The sequence below is a fragment of the Pongo abelii genome, chromosome 11, assembly GCF_028885655.2.
Source record: "Pongo abelii isolate AG06213 chromosome 11, NHGRI_mPonAbe1-v2.0_pri, whole genome shotgun sequence".
Taxonomy (NCBI): domain Eukaryota; kingdom Metazoa; phylum Chordata; class Mammalia; order Primates; family Hominidae; genus Pongo; species Pongo abelii.
Window position 1 is genome coordinate 68,790,585 of NC_071996.2, and position 19,318 is coordinate 68,809,902.

At 32.8% G+C, this 19,318-nt stretch overlaps 1 protein-coding gene across 7 annotated transcripts in view; it reads right to left on the reverse strand.

The window, feature by feature from the left end:
• The window catches only part of SCN9A (sodium voltage-gated channel alpha subunit 9), a 178,853-nt gene that overhangs the window by 49,517 nt on the left and 110,018 nt on the right, over window positions 1–19,318 (reverse strand). For all 7 annotated transcript variants that reach the window (XM_024243378.3, XM_063712844.1, XM_024243381.3 and 4 more), the window contains one exon: window positions 7,131–7,251. In XM_024243378.3, coding sequence (XP_024099146.3) covers window positions 7,131–7,251 — 121 coding nt within the window. The remainder of the gene's footprint in view (window positions 1–7,130; window positions 7,252–19,318) is intronic.

A 19,318-nucleotide genomic window follows, 5' to 3' on the forward strand; every position in this document is an offset into this window, starting at 1 on the left:
TGGATTATTCTCTCTGGACAGTAGTAATATGCCATACTATTGGACTACTGTGCAACTCTTCTTTCTGGATGCTGGTCTATTCTATCTGGCCTATTCTATCTGGATGGTGGAAGTATGTCACACTGTTGAGCTACTGTGAATCTCTTCTTAACTCCGCATTTAGCAACTTCACATCAGTAGTTTGAAATCAGTGATGGTGGGAATCTTTACAAAAATCTCCAAGCACCACAAATGAGAGCTTGTTGATTTTCTAGAGTAGAATTAAGAAGGTGACGGAGGAAATACTAATAAAACAGATAAACAGTCAAGGTGTATTGTGTTTGTAGCCATTACACTGAATAGCACAAAAATGAAAAAATATCCTTTCATGATTGAAATTCTGTTTTTTGATTTGCAAATAATTGCTTACATCACTGATGAATGAGTAAAGTTCTGACATATAGCTTCTTCAATTCTTTTTTATTTCGCTGATTAACATAAATACCAAGCAGTCTTCATGTTAAAACTATACTTGTTTATTAGCTGCAAAAATAGGTTGCCTATACATGCAAAAGTTTGGCAAAGTTCAAAAAAAGCATTCTTTGAGAAACAATTTGATATACAGAATGTTCAATAAAAAGTTGTAATATTTTATTATTTGTAAATTGTGTGTCATATATCCTAATATCAGTAAAATTTATAGTAAATGATATAAGTACACATTTTTTATTTTCCTTGGAGAACCAGTTTATAAAAATATTTACCTACACATCACTAGGACAGGTAGAGGAGAAAACTTTGAAGTAGATGAAATGAGAGATGAACAAGAAGAACCAAGAGGGTGCAGTAAAAGAGAAACCAAAGAGTAAAAAGTTTTACAAGAAGTGATAAACAGAGCTATGAACATAAGAGGCCAGAAAGAGAATGATTGAAACACTGAAAAATTTTAATCAATTTAAAGTTTATTAAAGCAACTAGAATTACTCTGAAGAAAAGAGAGAGTCTTTAAAAAGTAACTACAATGAATTCTTCCTCATAAAATTTTAGATGAAAAACCTCATTTTAGATGAAGGCAGGAGGTGGGAAAGTAAGAATGGGCAGCAGTTTTTTGATACCTGTTTCAGAAGTTTGAATTTTAGATATTTCTAAAAGATTGATTTCCTTTTCTGCAAAACAATATAATTCATTAACAAGTATTGAGCCTTTCAAGTAACAACTTCAGATAAGCATAAGTTGTATGTTCTAAAACAACAAAACTAGAATCCTCTTGACAAGGTGCACCTGGTAGATAATGTTTTGTAATGGATCTTTTCATGTTTCTGAAGTCTGATTAGTGCATTGATCCAGTTGATATGAGGTTATTTTCTAGCACTTTAATTTCCAGCTCTATAGAAATACACCAAACAAGGTGTTTCCCTCTCCCCCTATGTCTCTGGTGTTTTTGTTATCATGTATATTTTATGTGTTCCTGTTTTTTCTCTCTGGAAGCTTTAAGTTCCCAGAAGACTCAAACTGAGTCTGTAATGCTTGCCCTTTGTACTTACAGTACTCATCATAGTCCTCTACTTGGCTTAATAGGCCATTTATAGTTGATTTTTAAAAGACTTGATTCCCCAAAAAGAGTTATATAATCTTCTAAGCAGTTAGTCATAATCTGAAAGGTTGCATCTCTGTGAATTCTATACTTTTCATAAAGATTGGATGAAAAAGAAAAAAAAACAAGATGAATGGAAAATCTAAACATAGCTTCATTTATACAATGTTAATTACAGTGAATATGATCTCAGATCTGAAATTATTCATCATCCTGTACTTAAATAATTATTATCTAAATGCATTTAGTTAAGAGGGAACATTCGATAAAATGATATAAAAACAGAGTAAAAGGGTAGGGTTAAAAATTAACTCTAAGTTAATCTTTTTCATGGCAAGTAAAAATACCAGAGAGAGTGAAAAAAATGAGATGAATTTTTTAATATTAACTTAGTGCTTTAGAATTTGTCTTAAACTTAAAAACAATGATCACGTACAAGAAAGAATCTATCTTTCTCAGGGGCAAATCATTGGATAAGAAAATTATCCCTTTGGTTAAGAAGATTTTGCTCTCTGGGATTTACTTTTGTCAATCTTAAAATTGAAGGGAAACATTATTCTTATGATTGAGGAAATAAAAACACTAAAAATCCTAATTAGAAAAGTTAGTAAACTTTCAATCTGAAATGAAGTTTCATAAATATTGCCCTCAGGGTTTATCACACCTCAGAGAGTTTATTTCTCTTATTTTGAGGCAAGAGTGATGGAGCGCCTGTCTGGTTTTTGTGCAAAGGTATATCCCAAGAGATTTCCAACCAAGCCGGTTAGCAATGTTATCACACCTTCTCTTTAAAAGGACTATTAATTAAATGTAAACATAACAGAGAATCTCTCAGACATTTTAATGGGTCCCAGTGAGTAAATGCTATTTCTTTTGGGTGGTTTCACTAATGTGCTCTCATGGTGCATTACATAAAGTCTATGCTGAGTTTCATCATGTTAAACCAAAGCTCTCAAAAAAAAAAAAAAAAAAGAAAAAGAAAAGAAAAAAGAAACCATTGGCCACTTCAGAGACAGACTATTCATTAAAAACTATAACAGCATGATCAATATAATTAATGTAAAAATTGATTATGAAAACAAGCTTTTTTCACCATTTCTTAATGTCTAATATAACTAAAACAAATATTTGTTAACATTATCTTTCCAAAAGAAAGAAAAAATAAAAGTCACAAAGGAGTTGGTTATTGTGTTACTAAAGTTAGAATTAATTATTAGTTATTTTATAGGAAGTGGTTGAATACAAAACATTTTGAAAGGAAGATGATTTGGCTCCTCCTACCAAGTTAACAGAAAAATACATTACTATTATTATCATTATTATTTTTTGAGCGTCTCACTTTGAAGCCAGGCTGGAGTGCAGTGGCACGATCTAAGCTCACTGCAACCTCCGCCTCCTGGGTTCAAGCGATTCTCCTGCCTCAGCCTCTTGAGTAGCTGGGACTACAGGCACTCACCACCAGGCCCAGCTGATTTTTGTATTTTAGTAGAGACGGGGTTTCACCACGTTGGCCAGGATGGTCTCGATCTCTTGACCTTCTGAAAAAGGTTATTTTTTGCTAACTCTAATCCAGATTATGTAATTTACTAATTTGATAATCTAAAAGCAGCACAATATAAAACCACATAGACCCGAAGAGTCACGTCATGTTCGTAATTATATAGGTTGCCAAGTCATGTAGAACTAAGGATAGTAAAGAACAGGGCAAGATATAAGGAAGCAGTCTGAAGTCTTCAAATACAAAGTAATAGACACGGAGCTAAGGAACAACCTTGCATAAGAGGGAGAGAAAAGGTGAATAAGAGGAATCAGATGCAATCAATGAAATACATTAGTAAAGTGATAATTATGAAGCTGAAATGAATCAACCAATGTGAGACTATGAACAACAAAATCATTTTAACATTTGTCTTCAGTAAAAACATGCTACTCAGATTTAATTGTTTTTCATACTTCCTTTAATTTTTTCTGTTACCTTTCAGGTAACAGAGCTCTCTGGAGGTGAAACATTGCTCTGAACTGGCATTGATTCTAGCTCAGCTCTTGTAGACCAGTTACCAACTTGTAAGTAAACATGTTCATGATTCTTCATTCTGACAAGCCCATGCTTCTCAGTCTTCATGTGGAAACTATGCATTTCCAGTTTTTAAGCACCCCATGTTCAATCCATCAACAAATACCTTCAGCTTTAACTTTAAAATATACTCAGCATGTCACACCCTCACTATACAAAACTCTACCATACTGGTCTAAGCTCCCATCACCTCTCACCTGGATTTATGCAGAAACTCCAAGAAATCTCCCAGCTTCTGCCATTGCTATTTGCCCTTCCACTCTTAAGATTTCACATTGTGAGATTTTAAAATCACATCCTTATAATGTTCTTCAAATGTCTTATAATCTGGCCTCTACTACATCTCTGATCTACACTTTTTAAAAATAATGTCATTTGTTTTATTCGTTTGTTTGTTTGTTTGTTGGAGACAGAGTCTTCCTTTGTTGTCCAGGCTGGAGTGCAGTGGCACAATCTTGGCTCACTGCAACCTCTGCCTCCTGGATTTAAGTAATTCTCGTGCCTCAGCCTCACAAGTAGCTGGGATTATAGGCATGTACCACCAAGATCAATTTTTTTTTCATTTTCAGTAAAAATGGGGTTTCGCTATGTTGGCCAGGCTGGTCTTGAACTCCTGGCCTCAAGTGATCGCCCACCTTGGCCTCCCAAAGTACTGGAATTATAGGTGTGAGCCACTTCACCCAGCCTCTGACCTTAACTTTTAATACTGTTCCCATCTCTCATTATTCTCCATCTATGTTGGCCCCTTGGTTTTTCCCAAATGTTATGCATATCCTCACCTTGGGGCATGTGCCTTCATTACTCTGCCTAAAATACTTTTCCTCCATATATTTGCATGGCCCCCTTCAATTTTCTTTACGTCACAGAAGAAACGTCACATTTATAGGCAGTCTTTCTCTGACCATTCATTCATAGCATATTTATGTGCTAGTAAGTTCTTCCCCCCTCATTCTTGGTATTCCTCTTTTCCATATACCTTCTCCATAGCACTTTTCACTTATCTGACCTGCTACATCTTGATATATTTCTTCAAGTAGGGGCATTGTTTTGTTCACAGTTCCATCTCCCTCCAGTGCCTGGAACTGGACCTGGCACACAGGTATTTAATAATTATTTGTTTACTGGAATAAAGAATGGTTATGTGAATACATGGTGGAAAGGCTAAGCAAATTGGCTGCTTCACTGAATTTATTAGGCTACAGATCCAGAGACTGTATGAAGTCTCTACTGGAGCACATAAAATGGATGTGACTCAGAGATATATGCTCCCTCAGTAAATTTCAATGGTCCAAGCCCAGGCTCATTGGAAAATGTGTTTCCATAATATTTCTTCTATACTGGCCTCAGTTTGGAAGCAATGAATAATCTCAGAGTATTCACAAAAGTATTTTCATTGATGTTTATAGGATTAAAAAAAACCTTTGTGTTATATCTTATTATAACAGCACCTACAGTCTGAAATAGCATAGTATTAATACTTTCTGTAAGAGTTTAAGTTTTTTGAAGTCATTTTTTGATTTGAAACTTTAAGTTGTTTGATAAGCCCAACTTCTTTCTAGTTATCCTAGAATTTTCAGTCATGATCATTCATAAAATGGATAGGGAAAAGCTTGGTAGCATCAGTACAAATTTAAGTCTATATACTGCTAATAAATTTCTTGAGGAGCAGGCCATACATGTTGATGAAATTCTTAAATCCCTGTAACATGGACACTTTTAAAGGAAACTCTGCATTTGCTTATAGCACTAATTTCAGCAAGCACAAAATTTATATTGACTGGATGTCGTACACCTTTGCTCCTTATATAAAATGATATTTGGTGTGTATTTAAAGAAAATCCATGCACTTGTTGTAGTTTGCTGATGTCTTTATTTTCCAGTCATTTTGCTTAATGCATGAGTGTTACAAGAGACTAGTTGAGAAAATATTGGAGATTGAAAGCAAGTCGATGATTTTTCAAAAAATACTAATGCTGAGGGTAAGCCCATGACTAGATAAGTCATTAGCATCTGTGCTATCATAGCTTCTGTATAAGATTGTTAACAGAATCCCTGAAGAACAAGAAAAGTAGAAGAAGGAAGATAGGCACTGTGCTAGTAAGTTTATAATCATTATCTTATTTGATCCTCTTAGCATCGCTCTGATGTGGATGCTGATATCCCCATTACACAGATGAGATATCCGAAGGACAAGATTTTAAATTGTGCACAAGTTCTCATAGGCAGATAATAAGTAGGCAAATTAGAACATATGTTTATCAGGCTCCAAAGTTTGAACTTTGTATTATTGTATTACATTGCAGCCCTACTCTGGGCTTGTATTTTTACCTAGATGATACAATACTTGTTCAGACAATACTGCATTATCCCTGACAAATTCCAGAAGTAGTAAGAAATTCAGCATATCAGAAAGCATACAGGAGTAGAAGGAGGTACTGTTAAAAAACAAGAGACTAAGGCCAAATGTAAAGAACTTTACATGTCAAGTTAAGGACTTCAGACTTTGCCCTAGAGGCCAAGGATTCTCACATTTTAGTGTGCATGCAAATCCTCTTGAGGGCTTGGGCCCTATCTCCAGAGTTCCTGATAAACTTGTGACTAGCAAGGAAAACTTTAAGGGTCTCTCAAAGTCTTTAGCTTGAGGGTAAGATAGATCACGAAGTTACTAATAAAGACTGGAGGAAGCTGTAAACCATACTAAAGTTTTGTTTTTGTTTTTGCTTTTCAAAAAAAAAACTTATTAAACTTGGAGTGTTTTAAAAACAACAGATAGTGATGGCCAATGGGGGAATTGTAAGCAGATCTGGGACTCGAGAGTGAGAGTGAGGTCAGGGGTAAAGACATTGATGTTAAGAGTCAATAGCACAGAAATGGCTTTTCAAGCCGCAGGCATGCATGAAACACTTCAGAGCTTCAGAATAAGAAAAGATAACTGAAGATTGAACATGTGGGGAGAAATCATTATTACAGGATGTGCAGAAAAAATACTCATTAAAGAAATAGAGAGAGGAACTCAGAACTCTACGACAAATAAAAGACCAAAGGTAGACTATGGCCTCTGAAACTAAGGAAAGGAAGAATTTTGAGAGAGACTGTGGTCAACAGTATCAGTTTTCTGAGAGTTAGTGAGTAGATTCCATTTTTGATTAAAAGGACCAAAGTACAAACTCTTTCATTAACTTGTATTCTGGTGGTTCCATTGATCTGGGAATATGAATTAAGGCTCTAAAATAAGAAGTAGTAGCGTGCTTACAGTCTAACATACAGTGATAGGAAATTATTGTTAGTCAAGTGCCATAGATGTGGAAACTGAAGCTTAGAGAGCTCTAGTGACTTGCCCTTAATCATCATACAGCTATAGCTGAATCAGCATGGAATGGAGTCTTCTGACTTACCAACAACCTCTAGTAAGTATTAGGCATTAAGACAAACCCCAAAACACTAATAAAGGAACGCTAACCAAGGTCTCCATTTTTGTCTTACCATCTGTGAAACAGGCTTCTGGCTCGTCGGAATTCATAGGTTCAGCCTCTGCTTCTTCTCCTTCTCCAGGCAAAGGGTTATCAACTGTGCTGCACTCTGAGGAGCTTGACCGGTTTAATCTCTAGAAAGGAATTCACCACCCCACCAGGTAGTTCATTTAGAGTTCATTCAAATCTGGTATTGAAGCTTTATTTAATAATCAGACTCATGCAAAGTATTATGAAAAAAAGATTAATAGTATGATGGCCATAAAAAATGTATAAACACATATTGAGGTCAAGTAACCTTAAATGTATCTATACTTGATCTTTCTATCTACACCATCCTGTAAAATAATAAACTTTATTATGTTTATTATACTAACAAGTGTGTGGCCAAAATTAGATAAGGTAATATATTGATGTTAACTATCACTTTTGGAAAGTATTGGCCACATCTTATTTTTTAAATTTTTAATATAAATTTATGGACACTGACAATCATTATCTGAGGAAAAACTATACCCTATTTGCAATATAATACAAGTGTCAAATTACTAATGCCTGATCATTGAAAGCTCAGATAAAATAGTTGGCAAAAAACTTATTGATAGCTAAAATTTTTTAAAAAGATGAGTGCAAGATAAAGTCCAAATGTATTTTTTATTATCTCTTGGATTTAAATATATGTAGCAGGATGATATAGATAGAAGTTCTTTGATCAAGACCACAAAATCAAATACGGTTTTGAAATCAAAATGCCAATGACCATACCAACACCACCCATTTTGTATATAACATTTTAGTATACAGTAGAAAAGATCAAACAGTATTATTTATAATGTCAAGAAAGTGGCTACTAAAGTAAGCACCACATGCAAACTCTGAAACAAAGATCGAAGAAAATTAAACATGGCAGACTTACACATGGAGTAATGAATTCATTGTCATTATGATCATGTAACTGATCATAACGCAAATAGGTTTTTCCCACCCAGAGCTTTATGAGTAACCATGAGGTTTACACATACACACACACACACGAAGAAATCTTTACAAAGAATACATACAGCAACTGTAGCAAAACTCTGTCAAATTTCCCAAATATTGTTTTATAAAGGAGTAAAGCAGCATATCAATGGAAGAGTTAATTTTTCATTCTCATTTGCTAAATGACACGTGAATATTGAAAGCTACTAGTTACTACAACACAATTCTCTTATTAAGTTACAACTTTATCTTTTTAAGAGTAGTTCAAGCAAGTGCAAGTGCTGAAAATAATAAAATACTTATTTCAGATAAATTGATTCTCAATCTATGAATTTGATTGGCCCAATCTAAAGGTTTGATTTTTAGAGATTGACTTGGAAGCTACAAGTATTCTTGATGGGTACCACATTAAATTCTCAATGTTATTATTATCACCTAGTATACAACATCATAAAAATGGCATTGATAAAGTATTGTACATAAGGAATGATGTAAGCAGACAATGTCTTTCTTATAACTGGAGTAAATAATCATGAACAACATATTAAGAGAACTCCTCCAATCTGTGTTGGCCTGGAGGCATTATTCCCACCAGGTCCAGGAGTTTGATAAGAGTATCAGTTATGAAAGTATCAGTACAAAATTTCACTCAAAAACAGGTTATTTAAACTGATTGAATTCATCTAAATTAGTTTAATATAAAATAAGAAAATAGAAATTAATTATAACTGAATATTCTATAAAACTATAGAATAGGCTTTAAAATATAAACTATAGAATGAGTTTTAAAATATATAAGTTTTAAAATATAGATTAATCCAGGAAACGATGTTGGATAAACTTATAATTACAATATGTATTTTGTGCCAATTGCCACAAAATCCAAAGTACCATATTTAGAAGACTACAGTTTTAATGGCTTCAATTCTTGACCTCTCGGCTGCATGTGAACTATCACCAGAGAAGTGAAAGACAAGGCCCTATTATTCTGTGAAGTTAAGACCAGGCCCTTCATCTCTGAAAAAAGAATTATTGGCCTAGGTTTTGAGGTAAAGCAGTGGGAGGAATTGCTGATAGAAAGAATACAAATCACCCCCTTGCTATTAGACACAATATTAACAATAGGAAATAGTTATAATGGTTTTTCTCTGAGCTGGTAACAACTTTTAAATAAAATGATTCTTATTTGCAGAATGCTGACTTAAGCTAAATTCATGAAAGCATCTTCAAACATCAATAACTGGTTTTCTCACCGTTTAAGAGAGCATTAACAAAGATTTATGCCAAATTAGATTATGAGCAAGTAAAAATTCAGGTGATTTTATATAGTGTATCTTGTTATTGAAACTTTTTTTTTCATATGCAGGTTTTATGTTTTTTTAATGGTCAATTAAATTCAGCTTGGCACAGAATTTTACATAATAAATTAAAGTTATTCAATATTATTGTTCAATGAGACAGAAATTATCAAAATATTTAACATGAACTATTATTAATTAATTTGTATTTACAGCCAAATTATTATGGCTAATAGATTCTTAGACATTCAGTGTTTTCTTGGAAATGCATTAAGTATTCAAACAGTAACTATTTCAATACAGTATATAAAATTAAATATATGCATGCTTTAGCAATATAGACAGTTCTAATCAATTCAGCCTTTGAAATCTATACTTGCTACAGTATAAGCTTCTTTAGCAGAGTTCTAAGAAAATACCTTTATATAGAAAGGCTGACATATATAATAAAGTTTTTTTTCCTGCAGTGAAATATATTGAATTCTCACAGTAGGCATCACCATATTTAAGTACTTTGAATATATGTTTTTTACTATACAAGGAAGATCATATCAATTATTTGTATTATTTTATATGATTAATTTCTATATTATCTTCATTTCTTTAAACTCAATCATCTGTTGTTTAGTTTTCCATGTAATTTTGGAAATGAAAGAATGACTATACTATATTAGAGAAGTGAAATAAATGCTTTACTATGAAAGAAATTTCTTTTGCTATTATAAATAGGACCTTCTGTAATTTTCACATGGATTTGATTGCTAATAAAAGGGAAATATGAATTTCTTTATCATTGGCAGTCTACTTATAAATAAAATAAATATAAATATAAGCATAGGATCAAGAAGGTGGACTCACTAGTATTAGGAATCAGAAGTGTACCATAATTAGCATTCCTGCCTTTTTATTGAATAATATGATATTGACTGTAAGTGCCTTCTAAAAGTGTCTTTTTAAAAATATGAAAGTGATATAGTTGACTCAAACATTTTAAATGTATAATAGTATTTACAGTGCAAAATAAAAGTTCCCTCCACTATCTCCTTGATTCAACCCCCTTGAGGTAATCAAGAGAGAGAGAAAGAGAGAGAGAGAGAGAGAAGAGAAAGAGAGAGAGAGAAGAGAGAGAGAGAGAGAGAGAGAGAGAGAGAGAGAGAGACATATCTTTCCATATTTTTCAGTGTGCATCCATACAACACTATAGCTGTGAAACAATCCTTATCTTGATTGTAAACTTATGTAGCTATTTAAGATGCTCATTTTCAATTACTGAAAATATGTCCAAATTAAAAGCTTTATTATTCTTCATCGTTTTCCCTTTGATTGCCTTGAAGCTGTGTTTTCTACTATACTGCTTGAGTAGAAATTATGTTAAATATATGTATCATATTAGAACATGTCCTAAGTTGTTCACTTACAAATTTATCACTGGCAGTTCCTAAGATAAACATTAACGATGTAAGCCTATTTCATGCTATCATGGATGGTGGTTAATGCTAGTTAGTTATTTATTGTTCCAAGAGGTGTGAGGTAGGAATGTCTAATGACTTGATAATCTAACGCTCAAAAAAAGAAACTATCAAACACGTAGCAGCACTGTACAAAACACAGAACTCAACAAACACCTTACTTAAAGAGAATGATTGATGCTGAAAAGAACTGAAAAATGTTACATTTAAAGTACATACTATAAACTGTTTGCTTCACACAACAAAAAAAGATATTCTTTAAGGAGCAGAGCCTAGAATGGTTATTTCACCTGAGCCTTAAAATACTCACAAAAGACAGTAAGAAAGTTGAGAGAAGCAAATCAAAAGGAGGAGATGGGTATAAAAGAGAAGAAAAATTATGGTAGACATTAGTGGTAAACTAAGCTCCATTATCTGTTAATAAGCAAGAAAGACATTTTAAAATTAGTTTCAAGTTACTATTATCCATCTTTTAATTTAACTACGTAGTTTTACAGTCAATATCTATAATTGTGTTCTTGAATCATTAAGGAATAAAATTGTAAAGTTCAATTAAAGGATCAAAGGACCCTTTGAGAAGAATTCCACACATAGTTACTATGTGGCATAAGAGTCCAATATTTTCCAAGTTTCCCATTATGTTACAGGACAAATAGATGTTTAAATACTCTCTTCTGGTGTAGAACAAAAATAACCTTTCTTCTCTCTTGCAGTCGTTCAGGGTCTCTATTTTTTTCCTTCTGGAGAAATGTGAACATTATCCTCTTACAGAGTTTTTAAAATTGGAGGTCATTAATATTATTGATATTATTATTTGTGCTTTTCATCTTGAGTATAATCACATTTCTTAACATGATTTAGATTTCTGGGCCCCTCGAGGTCTCTACAACCTTTTTTTTTTGATATGAAATTTCTCAAGATTCTTTTTAAAAGGTAATGCCTCAAGTTAAAAAATCACTGAAGCTCAGGAATTTCAGGAAAAAATGGAAATAATTTAAAAATACTCCAGATATTATTGATCAGTGGAAAACTCAACTGTATTTTCTTCTGTTATCTAAGTTTTAATGTTACTTCCACTAATTTAGCAGAAAATTGTCAGTTTATTAACTAGTTGCAATAAATTCTGGGCTCACATTCTAATTATGGACAACTAAAACTTTAGCTCTTTTTTAAAAAAAAGGGCAAGAAAACCAATTTTTTTCCTTTCCTATTTTTCTTTGTCTATTGCTAGCAGAGAAATATTGCGTAGGCTCTGGGAGGAACAGCTACTCATTCAGCATGAAACACACAGTTTCATCACAAGGTCAACATGGTATATGGTATTCGGTTGGTGAAACAATGAGGTCAAATCTCAGCCACCACCAGAGAAATTCAAAAGAAAACCAATGATTTCATGGAGAGCTCTTCTTTTTCTCAGAATCTTCTACCTAGGGCACTTTCTATCCAATAACATGAAAACTTACGTGACTACATGATAAGATATGAATATAAAGAAATCATATAAAAGCAAAAACAGTTGGCCATATAAGAAGGCTGGACTGGCTACAGATTTCTCAGCCAGGTCCTATAGTATCATCTTGAAGCATCTTTCTAATGAAAAGAACAGAAGCATTTACTAGTAAGAGCTAGGAGTGTAAAGTGGCCATTGATATTCAAGGGCTCTCTCTGTGCTCTGTCACAGAACTGCTATACTGTTTGCAGAGAAAGCAGCTGGAATACAATGGGTCAAGTCAGAGTGTCTTAAAATCTTTAGAGGGAAACATTTAAACAATTTTGCTATTTATACCAGCTTAAAAAATGCAACAAGTAGGTAAAGAAGGATTGGAACCTTAGCAAACATAAAGGCAAAGTGTAGATACTCAGACTCAAGCTTTGTAAATATTATCTATAATTTTAAAACAAAAAAGAATGACAAACACAAAGTAAGTTACCTAGATATCTGAATCATTTCTGTTAACCACTAATACTACCCACAATGGAGGAGGGCAAGGAAAAGTGAATTTTAATGAATGGAATAATTACTAGCTTTTTAAACATGTGGATTTCTAATATTGAAAATATAATATAAATAGAAATTTTACATGGATAAAACAACTATATCCTTTATGTAGGCAGCTTTTGCTAAAGTGCCATATTTCAAGTCATTCTTAACTGAATATTCAGTTTTTTTCTTGATTAAGGGGATGACCATTCATTAACATGTACCTCATCTTTTCTAATAGCTTGGTAAAAAAGTAATAATAATTTATGAATTCAAAACATATATATGCATATGTTTATATGTCTATGCATGTATATATATATATTTCTAGAAATAGCTTTCTCAAAAATTATGTTTTATCTATACCTATATAGATAATATTGGGTGCATATGCATCCTTATTTAGGCTCTAGTTGAAGAAAATTCACCATATTCTGGAATAAAATAGTTTTCTATGAGAATATTGCCTCTAAATCCCCACCAAATTTGAAATAGAAAAATACATCTCTTACTTAGGCCACCTTTAAAATTATCTTTGAATAAACTGGAACACTAAAATAACTAATTTTTCATTTGAAACTGTTAGCAATATTATCCCTAGGGTGTGTCAGTTTCAGGATAAAGTTTTGTTTTCATCATTGCACAATAGATAACAATAATACAAACATCTCAACAATGACAGAGAAATTCAAAATATGAACTAGATTATAAAAAGGAGTCAGGATTCTTATTGGCAGAGATTCCTGCCCCCATCCTAGAACTATTAAAGTTCAGTCATTCAACAAAGTATGCTAAAATTAAAATATATCTTAGTATGTATTTTTAATACATTTTAGAAATATTCAATGAGGCAATACATATTAATCTGTATCTAATTTCAGTGAAAATTTTCTATGTGTTATTGATAGGATTTATAATATGCTTTATCTAAACCTCTTAGTTTCTAGAGACTGATCTGATTATGTATATAATCAGAAACTTATTCTTATCAATGAGTAATATTACTTCTGGAATAAAATTAAACATTTTGAACACATCACTTATTCATTCATAGGCAAGGCCTATCAACTTTTAACTGATGCATTTTATATAGGAGGAAATAAAATCAAATGTTAATTACTGAGTTGATTTAAAAAAGTAAAGTCCCATAAATAACAGTGCATAAAACCATTTCAAAATGTATTCAAAGTTTATACTAGAAGCAGGGTACTTTGGCTCTGAGCCCAACTTTCTAGATGTGTACTAAGAAAGCATGAGTCTCAATTTACTTATCCATAAATACACAGCTAGAATTACTAAATACACAGCTAGAATTACAATGATCTTTTCCTGCTCTGAGATTTTATATTTATGCCAGAAACATTTCTTCCACAATTTTTTAGAGTTTTGATCTACTTAATTTAAATGTGACAATTTAATGTGATAGACATCTCTCTATATTTTTATGTAGATTAAATCAAGAAGGGAAGTTGATAGAGGTTTTCAAATTAAATGTTGCTTCAATGGCTACTGTTACATTCTGCATTGTATTTTTATAATCAATTCAATAAAAATCTACAGATCATGCACTTGAAATCACGTAAGCACATGAAGGTTATATCAAAGGAGTCATCAAGAGAATCACAAAAAAAAAATCAAATTGCCCTGGTGACATGCTGTGATGTCACTTTATCTATTGAACAACTGTATGTTTCTACTTTCTTGCAGTGGGTCAGGCAGAAAAGTTTTGTAGTTGAACAGCATGCAAGACATTGAAAAAATATCGTATGTATGATTTTTTTAGGTAACCTGTGTAAAAGTGGTGACATATGTCTCTGCCTGGTTAAAAGCACAGAGCTGCATCCTTGATTGTTCCAGTTTGATTTTACCCCTGTGAGAAGAAGGTTAGGTACTGAATTTTAGAAATGCAGCATGATGAAAGAATTTAGTCAACTGTGTTTTAAAATGTTTAAAATCATATACCTGTAAGTAGAAATTAGTTACATATTTGAAAGTACATGCTATATACTCAACGTTAAGCAATATATTTGAATCACAGTACTAAGATTAAATGTCATTCAACAGAGACTTAAAAACAATCAAACAGTTACATCGTTCTACTATTTAAAAATTGAATTTAAATACTATAATGTGCTAATGCAATGTTTTGCATTCTATTTTTCCTTAAATGCAAGCAACATTTAAATATAAGTGATTGTCAGTATAGGGGGGTGAGGTGGGAGTAAGAGTACGCAGCTTTAAAAAGCATATTCTAAAATTAGCATTTCTTGATTGACTTTTATTTTTATTTAATTAATTTTGACATTTTAAACAGCATTGCAAAAAAGTGAAGCTTCCAAATTTATCAAAATATAAAGAATAAGACACATTGATTTGAGTACGTCAGACAAATATTTCATTGTTTTTAGGCACGTAAACAAATCCAATGAAGATGGAAAGATTTTTCAAATTCTTTGGAAACAACCTGAAAAAAAGAAATGGTCTAAGTGCAATTCTACAGAAGAGTGCTTTTAAAAAAATCTATGCATAAAAAATAGAATCAAATGCCAATTTTACCCAACAGCATAACTGTAACTAATCCCTAAATCTTTCAAAGTCAAATGCATTTTTAAAAGATTATTATATTTTCTGAAGTGTAGTAATAAGCAGAACGTAAATCTAAAACTTTGATTAAAATTCTAAAGAGAGAAAGTCTTGATAACAATGTAATTAAAACCACCACATAGTAAAAGGACATTAAATATTTAACTTTGGGAACTGCAAATATTGAAACAACTTTTTATCAGGTCAACAAAATGACTACATTTCATAATAATAAGCATATTTAAGTCTCTCCAAGAAAATGACTTTGTAAACTGAACACTGAATAGATGAATGGGTGGATAGATGAATGAATGAGTGAATCAGGTGAACAATATGAATGCCTGCTCCTCTGCCTGAGATTTCCTTCTGTACCACATCTGCCCAGTGAAATTCTCTCCATACTGTAAGGTCTGCTCTAAGTGCCACCTCCTTTCATGTGAAGTCAACCAGATATAGCCCCTTACTCAGTGCATCCTCAATGGACTAGTTTAGTGTCCTGTTACGGATTGTGCTTTGCTTTGTTCTGTGTTACAATTTTTTGTATATTTACCTAAGGTGCAAGCTATTAGAGTGTATACTTTTTGTTGTCAATGATCAATCACTCTTTACCTTTGAAATACATGAAGTTTTTAGTGTGGTTTTTGGGGGACTCAATATTTATAGAGGGCCAAAAATATTTCATGAGTGTAATTTAGTAGAGAAAAACTCTGTGCCTATTATAATTCTGGGCAGATAGTCATAGAAAATTTTAATGTGTTCTCTACTATGCACAAATAAAAGAAATGAATAAAATATCTGTGTTCAGTAACATAATATATATGTAATTAAGAAATAAGATTATACAGGTAGAATAAAGTTTATATTTTACTTATGCCTTTGTATTATGTTGAGCCACATGAAATTTCTAATTTTTGCAGATTAAAAATGGTTGGATATTTAGTTTTTTATTATTTAACTTAAAATATTCTTATTTTCATATATATTTTCTAATTCAATAAATAAAAATTAACTTTTTTTTCTTGGTAATTTTATACAATATGTTTCAAAGTATAACATTACAATTGATGCATATTATTCCAAATTATGCCTAGTAACTGCATCTCTTAAAATAGAAAATTACTATCCTTCAATTCTTTTGACATTTTCATAAAGGAATAATAATAATTAGTAGCAGTAGTAATATTGGAGAAGCATGTCTGACCTTGTTAATACCTTCCAAGGTATCTTACTAAGAGAATCCAGATTTTATTCAGGGTAGCAATATGCCCAGATAATTGTCCTGCCTCAGCCAGGCTACCTTGTTGTTAGGGGTAGCCATGTCACACTGTTCTTGCCAATAAGACATAAGCCAAAGTTGGATAAGGATCTCTGGGAAAGTTTTGCCTTTCCTCAGGCAAGTGGGACAGTCATTACTTCTGCTTTTTTCTATCTCTTTCTCTTTCCTACATGGGTATTGGATATAAAGCTGTAGGTGGAACAGTCACCTCTAATCATAGGCATTAATATACAAGAAAAAACACATGTGAAGACTGGCAGAAGGGAGAAGAGATGGAGCCTAGGACATGGAGGCCACGTGGACTGCTGATCTGTGGATGTTTTAAAATATGAAAACAGAATGTTCTATCCAGTTATGCCAATGTAGTTAAGTCTCTGTTGCATGCAGTTAAACAGAGTCAATATGAAAATAAAATGCTCTATCCAGTTATGCTGATGTAGTTAAGTCTCTGTTGCATGCAGTTAAACAGAGTCCTGACTCAGAAATAGCCAAAAATAACATAGTACAAAAAAAAAAAAAAGGGTTTACCCATGTACCGTTAAGTAAAATAGGTTTATTCAAATAATTAAGATCTTAACATGTGTACCTTGGTGTGGCAGTAAGTGTACTCCCTAGCCCTTAATATAGCCTTAATGTGAAAGATAATATAATAATAAATCAATTCTACTTAATACATTGTCCTGCGAGAACACAAAGGTTCAAAGAGAGCAAAGTGATGTGTAGAAAAAATTATGCCAAATTGATTTAATACTTTTCTGTAATAACATAAAAAGTCATGACAAAGGAGATGCTTTAAAGGCAATGATCTGGACTTTAGTGATATTTCTGAGTCACTTGCCAATTTCATCAACAAGCCAGGGAGAGCTGGATAAGTCTTAGTAGCACTAAGAACCTCATAGTTGCCTCAGCAAGGCTTTCACCAGAGAAGAATGAATGTATCAGGCAGAAGCTACAAGAACTTGAATTTGGTCTAGATGAGTTTGTCATATTTATCAATAATTTGCATGAAAAAATAGAGACACATTAATACATAAAAAAATATACACATACACATGAAATACTATGATGTATAAAATATGCATTTAATATTGAATAAATGGAAAGGAAAGGGTTATGTAGTCTTGAGAAAGAAATATATTCTATAAGTAAAATCAGTTTTACTTTTCAATAAAGAAGGAAATAAGATAGTTTTGAAGAAACAAATTTAAACACTTAAAATATAAAAATCACACATTATTACCAAGGTAGACTATAACCTAATTAGTCAGCAGTAAGGTGGATTAGAAGCACAATATCAGAATCCCAATGAATCAGCAAATGTACAATACCATTACAACAGAAAATTTCACCCTAAATTACACCATTACAGAGGTATAGCAGAAAACAATTATACTACTAATTTTCTTGCCTTTCTATGGCATGTTGTATAATGATTAAAGCTTGGGGTTTAAATTTAAAAAGACCCCCAGATACGTCCATGACTAACCAAATCTTTTCTTAATCTTTTAGAATCTCAGTCATCTGCAAATATAGATGAATTCTATTTACTTCCTAAGGAGGTCACAAAGAGGAAAATTATATAATGTGTGTAAAGGGGCTACTGTATACATTTTATCCGTGTGTGTGTGTGTGTGTGTGTGTGTGCGCGCGCTTTCTTCTTTTGCATCCACCTCTCAAATGTGTTTGATCCGCTGTTCTCAGCTGCTGTCCTATGGTTCTGTCATGCGGTAGATGCTGTAAGGCACTGTCCACATCCTGCCTTCCAGCGAGCTGCTCATTCCCCCAGCTGCCAAAAGTGTTGGATGCTGAAGGCTCACATGTGAATCTCTCTTTGGGCCTTATCGTGGCAGAAGGGAGGTGCTTCCCCCAAGGTTATACCCTTCTCCCCTGGAAGGGTAAAGGGAGAGCCTGCATCCAATGAATGGTGTGGAGAAGAAAATCCTGACCCTCTTGCTTTGTTTTGGAACTACTCCAAAGGGTCGTCACAGCATCAGAGATGCCAATAGGATCAGCCAAAATCTCTGTTGCAATTTTAACAGTTCAACTTCTCTCTCTGCCCAATAATTTTGCATGCCTCACTTTTTACACATGTTAACGTTAGAGCATAGTAAGGTGCAATAAATATTTATTGATGAATGGGCGCATTTCATGCTTCCTTTAAGGTTTATAATGAGGAAGCACTTCACTGCCAGTGGTAAAAAAAAAACCAAAAAAACCTGTGTGGTGTGTTGTTAATGTTTGGAGTGTGCTTGGAGGGCTTCATTGCACTTCAAGAGAAGGCTGACTCTGAGAAGAGCCATCAGTTCAGCGCCTGCATTCTTAGAAACAGTGAAAAGAGTATTATTCTCATGGGTACCTTTGAGATAACAGTGTGACTTTCTTGATTCTGACACTGTATCTTCAGAGAAGTGCTATTGTTCTATTTCCATTTGTTTCCTCAGAACTGTTTAAGATATTTGACTAAACCATTTGTTTGAACTCATCTTTTTGGTTATTTTCTGATAAGAGGTTTTACTGTAAAATATTTTGATTTGATTCTGGAGTGTATTTTTAACTGTCTATCAGGGTGAGGAAATCTGCCAACCTGAAAACTCATACTAGGAGAGCATTGAA